The sequence below is a fragment of the Rhagoletis pomonella genome, unplaced genomic scaffold (genome assembly GCF_013731165.1).
Source record: "Rhagoletis pomonella isolate Grant_MI unplaced genomic scaffold, Rhpom_1.0 Rhpom_scaffold_00006, whole genome shotgun sequence".
Lineage (NCBI taxonomy): Eukaryota > Metazoa > Arthropoda > Insecta > Diptera > Tephritidae > Rhagoletis > Rhagoletis pomonella.
The window spans coordinates 66,126,842-66,150,250 of NW_023458560.1; the positions used below are offsets into that span (position 1 = coordinate 66,126,842).

A 23,409-nucleotide genomic window follows, 5' to 3' on the forward strand; every position below is an offset into this window, starting at 1 on the left:
GATCTTAAAGAAATTAAAAAAAAAAAACAACAACAATAAAAACACGAAAGTAAATACAAAGTCACACTGCAAAAGGTTTTGTGCTAATCATTGAAATTTTCGGTGGCAATGCACAAGAAAAAAAAAAAACCTAAACAACAAATGATTAAAAAAAATTACAGCAACAATAAGAAAACACACACACACACACAAAACAAACGCTGTAACTAAGCGAAAGATAATGCTGGTTAATTATAATGACAAAAAAAAACGAATTATAATGGTGGGAGCGGGAATGGAAAGAGGAGCGAGAAATACCAAAATGCCACAAAGCAAAAAAGTGAGTTTATGTAAACAACAACAACCACAACAAATGAAAATAAACTAAAGTAAATAACTAAAATCCAGAATCTGTTAGAGCTGAAGTTTAGTGAAAATGTGGGATTACCCACCGTCTAATTGTACGAGTATGTAGTTTATTAAAGGCAAAATTCAAAAATATACACATGTACATACTATATGTATTTGAACATTTTAATATTGAACTAACCTAAATATGTATGTAAAATAAATGCTAATGACGATGTTCTTGTAATTTCAGGTTTTATTCATACTTACGTACATATATAAATTTTTTTTTGGTTTGTAATTTATTTCGTAAAAGCGAAAATTTTAAATATTTATAATTTTAATACATACATAAATACATATGGAATTTATGCTTGTTTCATAACCGAGCTGCGTCGATATGAACTAAAAATGAACACTTTTTTGAACTGTACATAGATTGCTTGCTTGTATTTTTGTTTGTGTGATTTTCTAAATCATTTTTTTATTCATAGTTTTTTAAAAAATATTGTACGCACATACTAAATACATACATATCTGTGTGTCATTTTGATAAAACAACTGAGTGACCTTATAAGGTTCGAGTTTGGTTTAAAAATAATTAGGAGAGCGCGGCATCTTAAACTACAACTGCGGCCAAATTCATCGTTAAAATATTGTTGGGGAGAGGAGTTGTTTTATCAAAATGCCACAGATATAAGATACCAAGCATTTAAAAGATAAGGAACTCATGTTGGCCTAAAATAAAATTGTGAATACTTTAAACTCAGTGTTGTTGAAAATTTCACATACATACATAACTGTTAAGATTTGTATGAGATATACAAGTACTACATACTTTCATAACAACATATGCAACAGGTGTGCTCCCATTTTCGGAATTTTAATTTTTCTTTAATGTAGCTTACGTGATCTTAAAATTCTAAATCGCAAAATATTAAGAGTTGGATTACTGTAAAGACGATGTAGGGATGAGCATTTCTTTGATCATCAGCATTTTAAACATCCGCTTTTGTTTAATTTTTTTTTTCACAGGAAGAATTATCCCATATCTCAAAATACGGAACGGTTCGGTTCGCATGTTTGTACATACGTATTTTCTAAATAAATTAATTAATACTTATAACTTTTTTCGTATCTGTGCTGCAGATTTAAAGATAATCAAATCCTTTTAAAAAGATTGATTTATTAAAAAGTTATTACAGATATTTTTTTTTCAGAAAAAAGATTTAGAAATATTTATTAAAGAAATCGGATTTTGGAAATTTTTATACTGCGCACCGTTTTTATTTCTATGCGTTAGAAAAAAATGTTGGTGCGAAAACGTAATTTTTTTTTTGTTTGATTAAATCGTAAATCACAAATATATATAGAAATGGGAGTTCGGCTGTGTCTACACTTATTTTCGATATTTGAACGTCGCAAAATATTTTAATACTTCGTTTTGTATATATTTATTGATTTTCAGAATTCAAAACAATTTTTTGAAAATAAAAAAATGCAATAAATAGTAAATTTGTAAACATATTTTTCTCTCTCTCTCAGTTACAATGCATTTTTGTTAAGTTTTAAAGTCATTATTTTTCTTAATATATATATTTTTTTTAGTAAATTTTTAGTATTTTGGACATGGTCTTTTGTGCTGTCAGAGCTTCGACTTTATAAATGACAAATTTTCAATATAGTTTTTCTATTAGTAAGCATTTAGCCTGGCTGTATACTTGTTTTTAGTACTTTGGTCAAAACAAAATATGCCGTTGTAGCTTCAACTTAGTAAGAAAAAAAAGTTTGAGGTATCTCAGGTAGAGAAACTTTTCTGTTTTATAAAACGTAAAAAATATCGGACGCACCTGAAAAATTTGAGGTTATATCAAAAAAAGTCGAAACTTTAAAAAAGTAGCTTGAGTTTAGATAGCGAATTCGGCTTTCAGAAACTTTTTTTTTTATATTTAAGGCGTTGAATATATTGGTTCCAAAAAAAAAAATTATTTTGTGTTAACAGAAAAAATATATATATGTATATAGAAAAAGCATGCATGCCTCAGTATATGTATACTTTCTATGTGAGCTTCTTTATATGTTTATTGTTATGTGTTTAAAATTCGTTGGCTTTTCAGAATTCGTCATTTCACTTTTTAAAAATGTCTAAAATGGCAGAGGTTATTCGTTATGCGTAAAAAAACACAGGTTATATTTAAGGTTATGTTCACGTGAAAATAAAATTTTCGGAAATTTAAAACATATGAAACGGCACAAGACTAAATAAATGTATGATGTTAAAAAAATTTTAGGTTATGTCAACAAAACAAATGCTTTTTTGGTAATTAAAACTTAAAAAGTATAAGTCGTTAGATATCGGTGATATTTCGAATGAAAAAAGTTGCAGTAAAGAAAAATAATTTAAAAAAAAAAAATATTTTTGTACAATTTTTAACGTAATTTCAAATCCATGAGAAAAGATATCGTGCAAAGTAGCTCTTCGGAACGTATGAAAAGGTGTTGGGTTTCTCAGAAAATTTTCGTCATCCCTTTACAAAAGTTTGTGTATAAAAAACGACACCGAAGATGACAAATGTTGTAAACATGAATGATGATGCTCAGATAAAAACATCCACCGACTCGGCTCCCAGGGGTAGACAACGAAAACAAGTGCGCCTATGAATACAATTGAAAGACCAATTAAAAGAGCGCGTAACTTCGCAAAGGAGAGTGGGCAAATTGGCATAGTTTTTTAGTCTCGGCTCACATAAAATAAGAAAAAGCAGGAGATAGCATTACGCCAAACCAAATTTGATGCCAAGTCGCTACGAAATAGACTACTTTCAACTTTCGATAAAAAAAAAAATTGAAATACCCTTAATGCAGCTGCACTTAAGTTTTCTGCAGCCATTAATATAACTTCGGTTTATATTCATACGCTCAAAACTATTTTCTATAAAGAATTTCAGATACAAATCGCGAAGTAAATTTTTCAAAATTAAAAAAAAAAATTTATTTAATGCATTCAGCGTAGCCATGTCCGCATTATATTCTCATTCGCTCTGTAGTATTTAATTAAAATGATTTTAGTTTTATACAATTCTTTTAGGATTTTTTTTTATATTTAAATTTTTTTGTTAAATTTTTTTTTTATTTTTACACTTCAATTTCATCTTTTTTTAATCTTAAATTCTTATTTATTTTTTCTTATGATTAATACGCACATGCACATACTTAGCGCACATGCAAGTAATCGTCATTTTGTTTTAGTGTAACAACAGAGCAGGATCTCGGTTGGCTTTAATTACTTATCGATTTCTTTTTTTTTTTTACCATACTCTGATTCATTTGCCTTTTTTTTTAGATGTTAGCGCGTATTATTTTGTTTCTTAACTAATAATTTGTAATTTTAAATTGTATTTAATAAATTATCAAATTAAAATATTGTGTTGAAAATCATATATGTATGTACATACATCTGTAAACCATTTTGATATTTGTTTTACTCTTCACTTATCTATCATTTGCTTTAATATTTAATATTGCGTAACGTGACTTTGTTAAAAAAAAAACTTGACATATTTATACTTTTGTTAAAAATATTTAAAAAATATTATTTGTGCTCACATATTTTTTGTCGCATTTTTAAGTTTGTAAGTAAGACAGAAAGCAATGAATACATTTTTATATTATCCAATTTTAACAGCTTTACATGAAAAAGCAAAAAAAAAAACATAAAAAAAAATATAAAAAACAACTAAAAAACATAGAATACAGCATACTAACAACGTGGCTTGCGTTTACTTTTACGCAATGTGCAATACACGTAAATAAAATATAAATATTAAAATAGTTGTAATTTAGTTTGTAATACAACATTTTAAATGCAACAAAACTAACAAGTCAAAAAAACAGCAAGAAAATACCCTTAAATTATACTAAATACTATTGAGGAGTATCATTGAAAAGTGTTGATGATAAAACGCAAAGAGATACTAATAAACCACAGCAGCAGCAGCAAGTAAACTAATAAATAGCCAGTAAAAATGAAGAAATAACAAAAAAGAAAAAAATTAAATCTTAATGAAAATTAAAAGCAAAAAAAAAAAAAATACAAAAAAAACGACAGTAGATTGTGAAACTAAAACCATTTTATGTAAATTTATATAATCTTAGCACAATGTTTGCATAAGCTGATACTGAGGAAAACTTGAAACTCAACTAACAGGAAGAGCAAATAAAAAACAAACAAACAAATTAACAGCTGCAACATAGCGGCATATTCATAGACGAAATAAAGTCGTTTCTATATTTAGTTGCAGCTTTTGTTTCACAGATATTCCATTGAAAATTATATCAAAAAGTTGCAACAAACTTTAGTGTCGCCTTTATTTTGACTATGAAAACGCCCCGCCCCATACATATTATGTAAAGTATAACATTAAAAAAAAAAGAACAACATTTTAAACTAGCAACCTAGTAATATCAGACAATTATAGCCGCCTTCGATTCGCCAACAGTTAGCGAGCGGCGAAGCGAACCAAATCGATGAGGTACAGCCAAACTCGCCAACGTTCATCGCTACTAGCTAACCTTGTTGTCAAACAGAAGCGAGTAGAGAAGTGGCGAATCGAAGGCGGCTTATATTACATTTGTTAAGCTTACCAATATTTTAATAAGTACAGAAGGAAAGGAACAAAAAAAAAAATTAAATTAAATTGCAGTAGAACAGTCTAATACTAAAAACAAAAAAGAACTGCATGTGTGTTATGCAAGAATACAATTATGAAAATATAAACTAAATGTCAAATGCGTAAAAATGTTAGTAAACAAAGAAAAACAGAAACACCAACTGCAGTCTAAGAACAAAAAAAAAAACAAAAATAAAGAAATCAATCGCTTTTGTATAACCTCACCTGCACCAATTTACTATCGAAGCGCAAGCATTAAAAACCAAAAACAAAAAAGACAAAAATAAATAAAAATGTAACTAACGTAAAAAATACCAAAACTACGCAACTCAAGCACAATTAACGCCCATCCGGCAAGATTCAAGAAACGATATCAATAGCTGTTTGGTGAGCGCTCCCCAACACTGGTCAAGCACAGCAAAAAGTTAAAAAAAATTACATTACGATTCAATTAATTCAGCGCCATTCGCATACATATTTTATGTGCAACAAAATTAAATTAACTAAGAATTAAAAATAACTGCGCACACATACACATAAACGAAAAGAAAAGAAAATCATATTCAATTGTGTGCATCAATCATTAAATATACATATGTATGTAATTGCATAGTACATAAATACTACATATATAATACTTAAAATTGTATATTCAAATCATTGTAAAACGAAAGAGGAAAGAAGAAAATAAATAATAATCAATGCAACTACTTCAAACAAAAGTGCGAAAATAAAATATATAAAATATATAATAATAAATAACGATTAACAGAAAAGAGTGTAAAAGTAAGTGTACATGTAAAGAATGTGCGAGCAATAATTTAATAAAACATTTCAGTAGAAAAAAAAACAAAATTGGTAGTAAATTATTTAAACAAATATGTACATACATATTATATATGTAGTTTTTGCTGGGAGCTACTTACATTGAGAGCACTATTACGTGGGGGCTTCGGTTGGGTTAAGTGGCTTTACAGTTATCATTGGGGGGAAAGAATGAAGGATGATCGAACGGTGACACTTATGTATGTATGTACATAATCACCCTCATTGCGAGAGTGGTGTCGTATGCAAGTCGTTTTTCGAGAGTCGAATCGTATCGAAAATTTCACGTCATTGCCTAAAATGTCCACTCGACTAGTTTATTAAAACGGAAAAACTTGGCAGCACTGTATAGTTTTCGACAAATTTCGTCGTTTCCTTTTTTCAGCACGACAGTTAACAATGCCAATGTTGTCGAGTCGTACAATTTAGCCTAATTTACGACTTACGCAATGAGGCTGAATAGCTTTTGTTCGCAGCCCCGCTCGCGTAAAGTTCGGTTTAACGTTAATTTAAATGTATCAAGGTTACAGAAAATGGTCAGTGGGCCAAATTTCAATGATCGCATTTTCGTAGATTTCTCAAAAATGGGAGGAAATTAGGAGTAAAAAATAATCAAACACCAATTTGTATTACAAAAAAAAAAAAAAAATAAAATCAAACACTAATTTGTATTAAAAAAAAAAAAAAAAACGTAGCAATCCTCATCGAAAATATTTCTGAATTGAAGTTCTGAAAATGCCTTTCATTTCTTATCCATCTCAATTTGCTTTATTTGAATTTTTAGAATCGAAAATGATGTCCAAACAACTACTTTAATTACTTATCTTTGCTCTTGTGTACTTAACATAAGGGTAAACACTTGCTTTAGTTATAAATATTGAATACTTATCTACTGTTAATTACTTATTCTTACCCTAATAATAATATTAATAATAATAATAATAGATTGGCTATTACACAATATGCTATGTTGGCTTCTCCTCGGATTTGTGGCGTGTGCTTTGAAGTTGTCACACAAAGGGGTGGAACCTTCCGGCTTACGTCGACTTCGAACGGTTGTTTTTCATGGCAAAAATACACTCGAAGGCATGCCATTGCCTGCCGTGGGGCGATCGTTATTAGAAAAAAAATTTTTGTTTTTTTTATTTTTTGATGGTTTGTTGAACCGGGCTTGAACCCAAGCCCTACGGAATGGTAGTGCGTATTACTAACCACTACACCACAGCGGCCGCCCATCTAAATCCTTAGGTTAAGGAAATAATGAAGTGTAAAAAAATGTTAAAAATGGGTATGCTAGTAATTATTTAGAAGAGGCACACTTAGGACTTAAATAAGGGGCTACTGCTATTAGGGTGCGCCAGTAGCCATGGTGAGGATGTTCTTTTGCTCGTCCGCTGGTGCCCAATTTATGTTTCTTTAGTTGGTTATCGGGCGGGTGAGAGCAACTTTCAGAGAGTAATTTTTGCTTCTCAAACTGTGAAAACTGTCGCAACTGCCAGAAGAAGAAGAAAAAGAATTTTAAACATTAAAATTTTAACCAATAAATGTGCATATTTTTTAAAATGTTGGTTAGGATCTTTGTGAATTAAGGTAGCGATATGTATTTAATGTGAAGAAATTAACATTTTCTGCACTTCGGTCTGAGAGACCGCTGTTAGTAACCGAGTTATAAAATTCGTGTTAGTAACGAAAGGTGAAGCGCTAAAATTCCACTGTAGAAGGAGAAAAATCAGAATGTGTTTAGAAATGCCACATACTTACTTGTGTGTAGATTCATTTTAATCCTGTACATCAACATTTTTTTACTACAATTAAACATTTGTTTTTAAATATTTCCATGCTTTATTTAAATTTTTAATACCTCAATATTTTATCTCGCCGTTACTCACAGGTGTTTACTGATTACATAAGTATGCATGTATACCATATACTTATTTTTTGTATTTTATTTTTATTTTTTTTATTTCTGTATGCCTTACATGTGTAAATACAATAATTAGGTATGTGTGTGTATGCAGTTATTTTACATATGTATGTATGTATGTAACTAACTCCTAAAATTATTTTTACACAAGCACTATGTATGTATATGAGCATATGTACATCTACATATGTATGCTGTAGTACCTACACATGCACACACATACATATGTACTTCGGTATGTATGTTTATATAGTTTTCCTTTACTCAAATGAATACATGCCTTTCTCTAATAACTAAATGAATATATATGTATGTATGTCGGTTCTTTTATATATTTTTCACCTCTTAAAACAATAGTATATGAGTTTATATGCATCCAAATATGTATTATGCGCTAATCCTTTTAATCTTTATTTTATTTATTTTTTTTTTTAATTTTCCAACTATATTTTACATATCTAAACATACATACATACATATAGTTTTTTCTATGTATTAACATTTCTTCTTAAACTGCTATCACACTTTTAAAGAAGAAAATGCCGACAGTAGACATTTTCCCCTGATTTTTTTTTTTTTAACTTTATACTTTAACAATTGAAATGCTTTAATTTTTTGACAACAGCACTTTCTTAAGTTGTTTGTTATTGCATGCTCATACAATTATTTAAAGTTATTTATTTTTTTGCACATTTTCAGTCGCATAAGCTGTGAAATGCCAATTTTCTTGAACATCCTGGCCAATATTTTTGCATTTGTATTTGAATTTCTCAATTTTTTTTTTTTTGTTTACATTGAATATTTACTTGGACTCATACCTTAGTCTACTAATTTTACATTTTTTCGTGTATATTTTGTACGCAAATATGTAAGTTTTTATATCTAACTATGCTTTGTATGTATGTATATGTACGCATGTGTGTCAGCATGTATGTATGTAGTGTATGTATGTAGTATATGGGCATATTTTTTAGTCCATTGCGAAAAGTTATGCATTTACATACATACACATATGAATGTGAGTGTGTCTGCTATAAATGCCTTTTCCCGTATTTATGTATGTATGTATGTATGTACATTTGTAAATTTTTTGATTATTTCTTTACTACTTAAGTTTAATTATTTTTATTTTTTTTTCATCTAACAGGTTAATGTGCGTATTTGAAATACCTGCACAGATTTCAACTAATTAGCCATGTAGTATGTATGTATTTGTGTACTTAAAAATATAACGTTCTTTCGCCAGATTTGCCAGATTTTTATTCAAGTTATTATTTTATATTCTTAACTACTTTATACAAATTAGCATTTACACTTAATGGACACTTCAGAATTATACGCTTTTGCTTTCGCCCGCTTCATAATTTCGTGCATTTTCTATGTCAAATTTAAAAAAAAAATTTCGCTAAAACGAAATAAATGTTTCTACATGAGCTCAGTTAGCTGCAAAAATGAATATCAAACAAATTGAAATTTTAACAACGCTAAAATTAAAAACTTTCCACCTGTTTTGTAATTTTTTCTTATTTGTGTTAAATCTTATTCTGTTGCCAAAATATTAAGCTACTAACAATGAAAATCAGCGGATAATGATCAAATGAAAATGTGTAATAATTTTTAGTATGGAAAAGATGTCACTCATACGCCATGTCGTACATGGCTGTAATCCTACATAACACCGTGCGACAGTAAATTTTACTCACAAAAAAAGAGAATATATTCGCGAAGCTATGGGTAAATTATAGTAAAACTACGATCTTAGTTTTCTCTCTGATGTCAGGATTTTTTTAAAGGACTTTGAAATTTAAACAATATGATTATTTCAAAAAATTTTTAAAAAAATTCAGTGCAATGTAGGATAACAATAAGGGTATCATAAAAAAGAAAAAATTTTGTGGAATTATAACAGAATAAGTTTTTTGGTGCATAAGGATGAATGGGTATGGAAAATGTCCTTTAAAAATTTTGTCCTTAAATATCCTTGAAAATTTGCAATATTTTTTTTTTTTTTTTAATTATTGTTTGAGGATTAATAGACGCACGACCTCATCATCGAATTTCGTCCTTCAAACTTTATTAACTTAAAAAGATTAAATTTATTAAAAGCGCATTTTTAATACCTATTCGTCCTTGTAAAGCAAACAACTTTATTGTTTTTAAATTCTACAGAATTTTCCCTCCCATTTGGTACCCATATTGTTATTCTACATTGCACTGATTTTTTTTAAATAATTTTTTGAAATAATCATATTGTTTAAATTTCAAAGTCCTTTAAAAAAATTGAATTTTTTGTCCAATAAATCCACTGAGTTTAGTGGTAATGTGAAAATTTTTCAGAATATGGATACCAAATGAAAGCCTAATGATATTAGGATAAGGTTACCACTTTTTTGATTGTGCAAAATTTAACTAAAACAACTTTATATGGATACCAAATGTAAAATATGTTTGAGAACTTTAATCCAGAAATATTTTCGTCTTATAATGTAAATTGGATTCTTCTTTATTTCAACCAACATTTTTTTAAATTTATGTACACAGGCGGCCCCCCATTTGTGTTATAAGATCAGGGCGCAGACAGCAAATTGGAGGAGAAACTGGGCCAACCTTAGCAAAGTGTAAGCGCCAAAAAATTATTATTATTATGTATAATATTTTTTTTTTTGAGGGGCGTATATTTAAATAGAGGGTCCGCCTATTTTTTAGTATAAGCTATTTTTTTTTTTTTTTTTTAAAAAAAAATTGATTTTTTTGCAAAATATTTTTTCTATAGAATTCTGAACTGCTAAAACTTCTTAAAACTTTTCACAAGGCTTACATAAGATAATTTTAATAAAGTAAATAAATTCATAAGCTCCTTACTTCCTAAAAAATGTTTCAGCTCTTTCTAGCTACATTTCTTAGAAACTCTTGGTCCAAATATGTGCATTTAAATTTTTCAGGCAAAGTTGTTAATGGGATATTAAAAAGGTTAAATAAATCTACATTTTTCGACATAGAAAATTCCAAATGACGAGTTTACAAAACCAGTGAAATGCAAAAAATAATAGCTAAAACAAAACCTACTAAATAAGATATGAATTTCGTGTCCTTTATCTACGAAATTCAAAGCATAGTTCTAAAAAAAATGGACTACTGGCGGATATCCACTGGGCGTTAAATAGCAAAAATGTGTGAAAAAAACGTGTTTTTGCAAAGATGTATATTTACTAGAGCTCTAGATACCCGGGTATCGAGCAATGCGAGTAGCTCGATACTCGCTCGAAACTCGTTCATTGCTCAACTGCTCAAATGTTTGTTCAAAATTTTCGAGTTTTTGAACAATTTCATAAACAAAAGAAAATTTGTAAATTGTATTTGTCAGCAGCTGCTTTCTAATTCATGTTAAATAAATTATATTATTAAATAACAATGTAACAATCTTTGCATTATATATCAATAATTTGAAAAATTTAAAAGGTGCTACCAAAAATGTCAATATAATAAAAAAAACATTGCTCAAATTACTCGAAAAAACTCGAATTGCTCGAGCTCATGCTCGGAAATTTTCGAGTAATGAGCATTGAACAAGTGTGCGAGTACTCGCTGCTCATATACCCGGGCTGTTTGAAAATGTGCGAACAAAATCGAGAGCTCTAATATTTACACATTCCCCAAATCTGATCGACATGTGTAAATTTGCAAAAGATATCTGAATTTAAGAAATTTTTTCAAGGTCCTGCATTACAAATCTTTATATCTCGTAACAGGACTCTAAGAAACGTTCATTAAAATAAATCCGTTATAGAAGAATTGCTCTTTCAAATGAAACTGGTTTGGAATGTGTAGGGTAATTTTGAAAGAAAAAAACGAAAAAAAAAATCATTAAGTTCATTTCGAGCTGGCATTTTTTAAATGGCGTAAATTTTTTATCATTTTAGTGCCAAGTGAAAATTCGACATTACAAAATGTATTCAAAATTCGTTTAATTTTTAACGAAAAATTTAGAAATATTAATAACCGGTTTCAAAATTGTTCGGCCTGTAAATGTACAACGAAATATGGGAAAACCCAAAAATTCCTAATGCTGTGTTTTCACTAGACATAAAATTACAAACATTTTATTGAAAAGATTCAGCATTACAAGTGCTAATGTCATTACACCAAGTTCGATTCCTAACAATTTTGGTCACTTCAACGCCTATAGGAAATTCGGCATAACATCTCAAATAATAATAATACTTTCAGCTTCAATACAGAAAATTTTGAGACATTTATTTATTTTTTTTAATTTGCTTAATAACTTCGCCTACTGCTAAAATTATGCAACAACTGGTGTTATGGATTATTTACAGTTTATTTGTCATTAACAAATTTAGCAATATCGCTTCCATAAGAACTGGTTTGAATGTTCAGTTTGCTCTGAAAAATTTATTAAAAAATGTTTAATATTTTGGCTGAGAACTGGTAAGAAGACATTATTTAGGGTATACAATAGAATACAATACAGAATTTTGAGGTTTAAAAAGCTTTGAATGCGATTGTGTTATGATGAATTTCTACTAGGCATTGAAATGTCAAAAATGTATGCCATTTATAAAATGCCATGTGGAAACAGACATAAGAACATTTTTTTGGAACGTACGGGCTTGTTTTTAATGCCCAACATTGTCATTTAAAATTTTGTAATTTAATGCCTAGTGGAAATTCAGCATTAACAGTGAATATTTCAAATTGTGCAAATTTCAGAATATGGCTGGTTTTTTATTTTATTTTTTCAACCGAAACTTATGAAATCTGGTAGTAATTTTGTACATACTGTGGCGGCCAGACAAATAGGGAAGCAACATTTTAATAAGTTTTGACTATTTTTATTTCGTGTATTTAATGTTTATTATTTTTTATAAATGTATAGCTCACTATCTAACGAAAACCATGTAAGTCAAAATTTCAACTTTGTACACGATAAATCGTATAAATTTATAAAAATTCGACGAATTTCAACAAATGCTCATCAAAATGTCAAAGTTGTTATTCAGAATTTTCAGAGTTCTAGGTATGCAGTTTTGTAGACCATTAAATTTTAGTATACTAAAGTGTAAGTAGCATTGCTGAACATATGGAAGAAATGGCGTGATAGTGTTCGCAAAAAAAATATCCGAAATCACGGTTAGTCACAGTTACTTAAATTTTGCACTTCACTAAAATTTAATGGGTTATAAGACTGCATATCGAGCCCTAACCGCCAAAATAACGCAAGCGACATTTTTTTTTTAAATTTTCTTTTTAATGCAGAAATGCATCGAGATGTTCTGGAAAAAATGTCGCTTACGTCATTTTGGCGGTTAGGGCTCGACAACAATTTTTTTTTTTTTTAACTCTAATGAAAAAGTTTGAAATTTTTATGAAATTTCGCAGAATTTTCATAAAAAATAATTAAAATTAAATAAACAAAAAATGCGAAACTTTTTTAAAATGTCGGATCCCTATTTACTTTCCTGCCATTGTATGTGAGTAAATAACCTTTATTTTCGGTGAAGAATTTTTGTCAAACTGAAAGGTGTTGACGAAGAAATACCGCAAAGATGTGTATTAGTCGTGACCAACTTAGACACTATTACATATGTACATCTATTTATAGCTTAAATATTCGATACGTACTATTAAGTCTAAAATAAGCTCCAATTTTACAACTGATTTGAGTAATTTTGGCTTTCGATTTTTGGCCTGAGTTACATAAGCTACATACATGCAAATTTCTATTCAATAATTTTTCATATACATACATACACAAGTACCTATGTACATATGTATTATATACGCTATTACTTATTACTACTACGAGTATTATATTATAAGTCTAATAGTATTTGTCGACCATATTTCTCACAATTGTTTATTGTATGTGTGTATGTATTTATGTATTAACAAAAAAAAAGCATTAACAACAGCTTTATAAGTAAATAAGTATATACACATGTATATAAAATATATGTACCTACATATATGCATAAGTGATAGAATTTTACAAGTGACGAACAAAAAAAGGCAAATTAAATTAGTAACTACACATACGGTGCCGCCAATACAGCGCCAAGGAACAAAATTAAAGCAATTTTTTTATAGTGAGTGATGCTTTTTTTTTGAAAAAGAACATACATATTTACAGCCTTCTTAATGGCTGACTGAAAGTAGTTTGCTTAACACAGGAACGAGATTCTTTATTCCTTCTTACCGCGCTATTCTCAAAACAATGACAAAACTCATCAATTTATATAACTACTGCGCCTAAAAGTGTGCCCCAAAAATGTGGCTTTAAGCACTCCGTTAATGAGAGTTATCTATGGTATTGTTATGAGCTATTTAGTAAGTAACAACGACGAAACATTGTTTATATTCAGCGTCAAAGTTTTTGGCGTAGTAGTTAAAACAATTGTCATTGTTTCAATTTTTTGTTGCCTACTTTCAGGCGCGTTTATTGACAGCCTGCAACTGTTTGACTGCGCCGCTTTCATGGTTGTAGTAGTATTTCAATTAGAAAAATTTGCCAATTTGTTTTAACACTTTTTCCACAGCATTTACATATCTATTCATACATACAAATTTGATATCAACAATTTTTTTTTATTCCTCCTAATTTTTGGTTTTCCATTTTATTTTTGCAATTTTCTGTTGAATTTTTAAAAAGTGCTTGTGTTTGTTTAACAATTTCCAAAAAAAAACGTTGCAACTTCGTTTTCAGCACAATTCTAAAGTAAATGTTTTCATTGTTTCCAACAGAGGTGGGCTTTGCTCTTCATATTGTATCGCTTTTATTTTCAACTATTTATGTTTACCAATATAATTTATGTAGCGTATGTCCTATTTTATTATTAATATAATACATTTTATTAGCAAATAACTACTATACTGTTCTATAGATACATGTCTTTATTTTTATTTGAGTCAATTGATTTATGTATTTAGATACACTCAAATCGCATATAACCCCTTTTGATAAAAAAAATAGATAGATAACTATCACAAGTATCTATTTTTATTATGTACTACTTAAACAAAAAAACTAAGAAATTGATTAATTTTAAAATTATACATTTCGTTAGAGGAGCAGTTCGATTGAAAATAATTTTGTTTATAGAAGAAGTAGCAGATTACATCACTAGTTCTGATCACTGTCAATGAGGTTTCATCTAATTTTTACAGTATTTTTATTCAGTTATCTCGCAATTACAGTATAAAATAACTCTCTTTTTTAAATTAGCAATCTTTCGGCATTGTAACCACCAAAATAAAACAGGTTTATTGCTTAATCGGAATTGCTTGGTCGGTCGGACGTGCGTTCATATAAGTCGAATATAAGCAAAAACCAACAAAATTGTCAATAATACGCAAAATAAGCTTTTTCAAGTATTTGCATATTTTTGCCAGCGCTACTCATCACATAGTTCTTCATTTAAATCTGTTGATTACCACTTTTGAAATGCAATCCAACGTTCAAATAAGACTTAGATGGACTAAAACTACAGTAAAACTTTTGAAAAAAATCACCGTAAATAGGGCTTTGATGAAGAAAATGGTGTACTGTTTCTTTCTATTACGATTATTTTCTCCTGTCACTCCAAAAAGATTGTAACCGTTCTCCACTAAGCGATTATTTCAAAAGGTTCGTGGTTTATCTAAAACCGTCCAACACGAACATAAAAATGAATCATTTGCGGAAAGTAGCGACAAAAAAATACTCGTATTTTGTCGTTTTTCTAGATCAACTCATTTACGGTTTCTATGGGGAAAAATAACCCTTAACGTCCCCAAAGCTGAATCGGTTAGTAGAATATTGCCTTTTGATTTTTAAACTTTATTAAACTTCGTAGGCTATGCCAGCTTTTCGATGATCAAGCCTTCGCTGAAGGACTGGAGTTGATCGGCTCAGAACTCCAAGCATGGTAACTCATTTCGAGAACATTTGGGTATCATTTTGGGACTATGTAGTTTAGAAGCATTTCGGGTCTAGTTCGGAATCATTTTGGGATTAGTAAAGGAACATTTCTGGACTGTTTCAAGACTTTTTCGACATCATTTCGCGGTAAGTTCACGCCTCTTTCAGAACCACTTCAGTATAATTTCGGGACTAGTTCGGGATCATTTCGTACGTGGTACTCACGCTTTTTTGGGTCTTAAAGTTTGAAAAGGGCAATTATGCTTTATATAATTTTGGTTTATTCAGGGTGTGTACGTGGCCCCATAATAATAAATACTGAATAAAGTCGTCAAGTACAGGGGTTTTTGTATAAATTATACATATGTATGTAAATGCTAAAATATTACAATGTACAGAAAGCATTTCGAAAACACTTCAATATACATTTGTATGTAAATATGTATGTATGTAATAATTTGAAGATGTTGCCACCTTTAATGAATATAAAGTAAATATGCAAAAAAATAAGTATTAAAATAGAGCCTTCAACAGAAAATTATTAAAAGATACATACTTCGACCAGAAATTATTTAAAATGGGGTTCCCATACATACAGTGGCGGTAAAAAATGGATGAATGGTGTGTCTTTTTAATATATACAATATTTTTCAAGCTAAAATTTTTTTGATATTTTTTTCTAAAAATATGGTTCATGCTTTAACAAAAATATATAAATCACACTTGCAAACTCTATACAGAACTTTAATAAATTCGAAAAATTTTTATCTAAATTTCGAGCCTTTTAACCGGAATTTTTAGAAATTTTTTGGGTATGCAATTAACGTGCTAAAATTCTAGTAAAATAAGATAAGTGCAAGTTTTGAGCGGCTAAAAAATCGCATTGATTTTTAATAATTTTTTTTTGCTGACGGCTTTTACGCATATTCATCCATAAGAAATTCATGTTTATATGGACAAAAGTGCAAAACACTATCAACAAAAAAAAGATAATTATAAATCAATGCGACTTTTTAGCCGCTTAAAACTTGCACTTATTTTACTAGAGTTTTAGCTTGTTAACTGAATACCCAAAAAAATTCTAAAAATTCTGGTTAATAAGCACGAAATTTAGATAAAGGAATTTTTCTTGTATAAGGTTTGAAAAACTTATTTATACTGTTTTTGTTAAAGCATGAACCATATTTTTATAAACAAAATTTTAGCTTGAAAAACGTTGTAAATATAAAAAACGAAACACCATTCATCCATTTTTCACCGCCAATATATAAAAACTGTTTAGCTATGTTTCAAGTGTCGAGCTCTGCAAAAACAAAGAGCTTAAAAAAGTTTTCATCCGGAAATACATACATATGTATTTATATGTGAATTTTTTATTTAAAAATTTTGTTGTTGTTGCAATGTAGTATTGCATAAAATCATCGTATACAATTTTGGACTATATACGAGTACATGTTTGTATGTAATTCGTTGTTTGAGCTATTTTTTTTTGGTTATCTATTTAAGTGAAAGATCTTTCTACATAGCAAATATATTTTTAGAACAAAAAAAATATTTTAGACTGTAAATAAACTAAAAAAATAAAAGTAAGCATTTAAGGTACATATTTATCTCGAATGCATTTGTAAAAAAAGTAATATTAGCTACTATCCCTATATAATCTACGTTTTTCTTATTTAAAAAAAAAATTAAATTAAATTAAATTAATTATTGTTTATAAAAAACCTACATAAATCGTAAAAAATAATTGTAAAATATTTACACTGCTTTCAATATCAAATTTGATTTGAAGAGTAGCTATGTACATATTTTGCTGGTTTTATGTACATACATATGTACATATGTTTCCTATACATATGTGAGTTATTTACCACATTCACTACAAGTAAGTTTCATTATCTTTTACATTCCTCTCAGAAATTTTTTTCTTTCATATTTTTAAGAGCAGCGTCAACATTTTCCAGTACAAACTGACTTTTTTTGCAAAACAAACACCTTGTTGCATATCACTTAGCTCTTTCACTTCGGTTTTCTTGCTTCTTAATTTTCTCCGCATTTCACATACATACATATATTGTTTTATTACTTATTTTACACCCAAGTCACCGACTTTGTATTTCACTTCGAATGCGATATAATGGAGTGTGAAATAGCCGAATGTGATAGCATTGAATGCGAAATGCCTGATATCTCGGCATCTGTTGGTCCCTCAACACTGCATACTGAGTCCTCGGGTGTGCGCGATGGTTCGGCTTCGGTAATTTCAATATCTTGATGATGTTTGTTGCTACGATGTTTGGCACTGAGAGCCTGTGAGTTGAAAAGAGATGAGTTAAATTTAATAAAGCACAATTCCTATAGACAAAAAAAAAATATAGGGACTTAGTACGAACATCTATTTGGTATTGTGCAAATATGCTTTTCCGTTGCAAAAAAAAAGAAATCAGTGGTAGCCTTATAATAAGTATAATACCTTATCACTTGTATGGACAACAAAAAAACTAAACAAAACACAAAATCACATGCGTTTGCATGCAATTTTTACCGTCAAAGCAATAAAAAAAATGTGTACGCAAAATGCTAGGCTGCCTCATATGAACCTCTCTTTCCCACGTAATTAATAAAGTTTGGTTTACTTCATCTAAATTTTGTTGGCTCAATGCAGTGTCATTCTTGAGCTGGACCGCGATCAATATGTATTCATCAAAACTCTGTCACAATCGTTACCAAAATCGATCGCTACGACTTTGTGAGTTAAATAATCTTCCAACGTTCCCCCTGAACTGAATTGTGTCATACATACTCCCACTCTCTCCTTGCTGGGTGAGCCTCCGAGACCACCTTTCATAGCCAACTCATAGGCAATGTCTATGGTCTGTGTCCCATATCATTCCAATTAGAAAGTATTCTTACGCAATCGAAAGTGCGAAAATGCGCTCGCCGACTAAGTGCGGCATTGGTTGTCGATTAGCTATTAGACTAGACATTTATCGTCGTCGCAGTTCAGTAATAGCTTCCTCAAAGATAGCTATATATCGCTAGCTTAGAAAGAAAAGTTGCTAAGTCCCATTTTAAAAATTTTAAAGGAGAGGAAAAAATGTTCCTATAGCCATTTTCTTTAACTATTTCGCAAGACTTTGAATCAAACATTTTGCGCGTTTAAAGCAAAGCAAAACTCCATAAGAATCAGAAGGATTCGATATTTATTAAAAGATGTCGTATTATTTTGGCCTTATGGGATTTGTGGTGCTTCTTTTGGACTTAGCAAATTTTCCTTTTATTGCTTATGAAGAGGAAAAAATAAAACAAGTACCTTTATAATTTTCGAAACGATGCGTATTCAATTTCTCTAGCCTCCTATATCAAAATATGAGTTTTCATTAAAAGTGGACTTAGCAACTTTTCACTCTAAGCTAGCGATATATACCTTTGTCTGGACAACACACAACAATGGTCTGTAAACATGAATTTTAGGTTCATGGTGAGTTTCCAACATAGGATAAGATCGACTGATACCTGGCAACCTAAGGTAGTTGAGATCCTGCTCTTCTTCTTATTATTTGGCAGTAAAACGGTTTTTCGGATTGCGCCGAGAACGCCGTGAGTGCCACCTTCTGAAAGCAGCCACCACCTCCAGCAAACTAAGAGCACGAGTTACCCTGTGAGACACGAGTTACTTTAGTACAACTCTGATAGCGAGCGCGAAATGTCCTTTCATTGATGGCTTGAATGTGAAAATCTAACATGACCGTCAAAATTTACATTAACACGTCGTTACTCCCAAATCTCTTAACTTTAAATAACATATATTTCCATCAAGTTTCTTTTCTAGAAAAACAGATTTCTACCTAACTATATATTCTTTCGAATGCAAAACGCGATTTTAGGATGTAGTTTTGAAAATGTCCAGGACGCGAATCACGCAGACTTCAGCCCAAATAATTTGATGATAGGTATAAAAGTGAACAAACTTTATGAATCGCTTAGAATAGCAGCAACTATTTTTTGTGAAGCAACCTAATGTTTGAGTGTATGAATAGGTGTAACAAAAAAAAAATTTTTAAGTCTACGAAAATGTGATATATATATCTAATGGACAAAGGAAGCAAATTGGGAAAGGAAGTTTATATACAAATTCATATGTACACGAGTGCTGTTTTATACAGTTAAGGCAGACCGCATACTTATGCACATAAAGAATTTTTTAAAGGAGGACAGTTAGGAGTGAGTGCTGTGGTTCAACCTAGATTCTATCAAAAAAAAAGAAGTTAAACGTACTAGAGAGTAGGATTTGTATGTATATTAAATCTTTCAGTAAAATATCTAATCGTAAAGTATTGCCTGTACACTTGAAGATTTTACCGCCTAATCTCAAATTCAAAATATTCCTAATGGCATCGATATACTAAATGTGGAGTGAGATTTCTAGTCTCAATCTAACCATGGACTATTGGACCTCATTCTATGATACGCGTTGGGGATACGGAATATAGGCTACAAACCTACATCAGACACTAAAAGAATACAAGAAGCGATTTATATGATATTAATAAACAAAGTTATGCGGGATCACGTCTAAGGATGAATGGTCTTCGCTAAATTTAAAATGTTGAAAACTTCGAATGGTAACCCAGAGTCCACCACTAGTATTCCAGAACTTCCTAAACTTAAAAACTTAAAATCAATCCAGTACATCAACATGGTCTATAGGTTAGGCTTGACTCTCTCAGAAAAACTGATGGATCTTATACCTCGATGCTGCTTGACACTTACAATACACTCCTGAAAACCAATTCTCCGAGTAGCAGACTAATTAATGCTAAAATGTGGAGAAGACAAGCTTATAATTCGAATTTTACACGCTTGTCTGGTATTTCGTCATATTCCCACTCTTTATAGAAAAAAATCAGGATAATCTGCATTCGAAAACTGGCAAAGAATTATTATTCTGAATTGAATTATTTAATACAGATCCTTCGTAAGTTTTAGCCTCTAAAGAAATAACTGCCCTTTTATATTCACACATTCTACTCCCGATTTGATATATAGTCAACCACACACAGCACACTTTTATAAAATTTAGTGAGATACACTAAGTAGTTATATACAGGATGATAAATATACATATTAAACGGGTTTACAATAAAATTGATAAGAGATTTAGAGTACAAGAGGAAAACGTTGGGGTTTAGTGTGGGACGACACGGTTTTATTTAAATTGCTTAAAATTTTATTTTGGGGAAAAAATTGAGGGAGTCCAGTTACGATTACTATCTACACACGGTGGGAGAAAACCTATATATGTTTGTAGGTGTTGTTAGCACGGCTCTTACCTTATCTTTGCTTCCTTTTTTCTACAATGTAACGAAATTAATAACGAAAACATTTATGATAAATTAATGATGAACACATACTATGTACTAAGCATATAGAATTACATACGAAATGGTTACAAAAATAACTATTTAGGTATTAATGATAAATTTTTTGAGGGAGAATAATATAAATATTTACTATGTATACATGTATGAGTAAAAATTTATATGTATGTATGTATGTATGTATGGATGTTTACAGCAAAATTTTTTTAGAAACAACTAAACTGCGTGCACCTCCTCTTTAATTGAATAAGTTCATCCTTGGGAGTCCAACCGATCGATTTTTAAAGAAGTTAATTAAAATTAACAGTTAAAAAAATACCAGGGACCGAGAACAAAAGGTTTGATCGAAACTAAATGTCTTTCTCGTAGCTTTGTTCCCAAGAACGCTTAAAAACCCAAACCTAAATGAGAAAAAAAAACCTTTGGGAGTGTTGTTACAAGAATGAAAGTGAAAAAAGCAAAACTGTCGAGAACGTTCTCAACGGGAATTATAAAAGAACAAAACCCTGTGCAACATTTCCAAAGGGAATAAAATGCGAACAATACTTTTGGGAACATTTATAAGAGAACAAATGTTTCCGGAACGTTCTGGCGAAGAACAAAACGTGAACAAAAGTCCAAGGAACTTTCTGATAGAGAACAAAACGGGAACAAGTCTTCTCTGAACTACTCGGGAAGAATGGAAGCGATAACAAATTTTTTCTCATAGCGTCCCATTAGTTCGAAATATTTGAATATTAAAACTAATCAAAAAAGAACTCAAATTAAGCCAACAAAAGACTTAAGAAACAAACTTCTTGCACAGAAAATGACAAAAAAAATTTCCATAACTGGACAGTAATGGATCATAATGATAAAGGATCTGGAAATTTAAATGATCCAGCTTTCCTCTGGTTTAGAATTAACAGTCATGGTTCTCATTGAAACGGTTTTTCATCCCAACACGCAGACGCCCCTCCCATTGTTAACATTTTCTTCTCGAACCTTTTGTTCTCAGAAAACCGTGCCTCATATTTTTGTTCTTATTTGGTCCTCCTTCAAAACGTTATCGGTACTTTCGTTCTCATTGGAAACGTTCCCGGAAATTTTGTTCTCTTTCTGTTCTTCTTGAGAACGTTCTCGAGAGTTTGGTTCGCATTTTGTTCTTTATGGAAACGTTCCTGAACCTTTTGTTTTCATTTTGTTCCCGTTCAAACTGTTCTCAATACTTTTGTGCCCGTTTGGTTCTTTTGCCGGAACCTGCCTGACACTACATTTTGCTCTCATGCAGAACTAAACCAAAACCGGAACGCGTTCTCGGTCCCTGAAAAATGCTAATATTTCAGCGAAGTTCGGTTGATTCCCTAAATATTTATTCCATTGAGGTATTCTTCGAAGCTTCTCCTATAAGTAAATGGGAGCTACTCTGTAATACGATGCGAAAGAGCACTGCGATAGGCAATAACTACAACGTATTGCTTACGATGCTTGGTTTCCGAAGAAAAAAATATACCTTTTCGAGTGAAGCGGGATGTACAGATAGCTAGATATGGTATATACATATAAGTATATTTATAAAACTACTTGGGTGGGAACACTTACGTACTGATATATGTAAGTATGTACTACTATGTTAAATAGTTAATTTCAGAAGGTATGATATTCCAACAACAGATGTACTTTTATTTTCTAGTTATATGAAATTAATCAGGGATTAATCAGATTGATTTCGAGCACTACTCATCTTTGAATCTGCCTTATCTATTTTTGTAAATCTCATATTGCTTGGTGAAGCTTTTTATGAATCCGCTAATTGAGTTGATATGTATGTACATATGTGTATTGCTAGTATTGTGTGCCTACATAATATTCACACTCGAAATGTTGAACACTTTCTTCCCTATCCTCTTGCCGGCAGTTGCAGCAAGTTCTGTTCTGTTATAGGGACATTCCGCAGTTTTGCCTTAGGCCCAGTGACCGCTATGGATGCTATAATTCCTACAGTGCAGTCGATCTTGAATCAGTCGATGCAAAGCAATCGGCCACTCCCTTTCCCTATTCTCTACTGAAATCGCACTTGAACGCTTGAACAGTTGAAGTCAAGATTGGCTATCATACATTTGTATATGTATGTATGTATATCATACGAATAGTGGTGTCGCAGGCAACAAGAAACTCGACCTTCGAGAGAATGTTGGCCCACTTCATAAATTTGTACTCTATATTTCTTAGCTAATGTCTCTTTTACGAAATATTTTTAAAGGTATTAGTTTGGGTTAAGCTGGCTGCCCCTAGGCTTAGATTGTTTTTATATAATGTTTTTTTTTTTATAAAGTTTGAAACTTGGGCTTAGTGTATGGTTTTTGTTACAGAATGAACTTTATTTTG

General features: G+C 30.5%; 1 protein-coding gene across 7 annotated transcripts in view; it reads right to left on the minus strand.

Moving 5' to 3' along the window:
* Nucleotides 1-17,452: 17,452 nt before the first annotated feature.
* The window catches only part of LOC118741125, a 127,000-nt gene continuing 121,043 nt past the window's right edge, over nt 17,453-23,409 (minus strand). For 5 of the 7 annotated variants that reach the window (XM_036472966.1, XM_036472964.1, XM_036472965.1 and 2 more), the window contains 2 exons: nt 20,995-21,015; nt 17,453-17,971 (listed from right to left, as the gene is read on the minus strand). In XM_036472966.1, the coding sequence (XP_036328859.1) occupies nt 17,780-17,971; nt 20,995-21,015 (213 nt within the window). In that variant the 3' untranslated portion in view covers nt 17,453-17,779. The remainder of the gene's footprint in view (nt 17,972-20,994; nt 21,016-23,409) is intronic. The other 2 variants (XM_036472970.1, XM_036472968.1) reach the window with 1 other exon arrangement.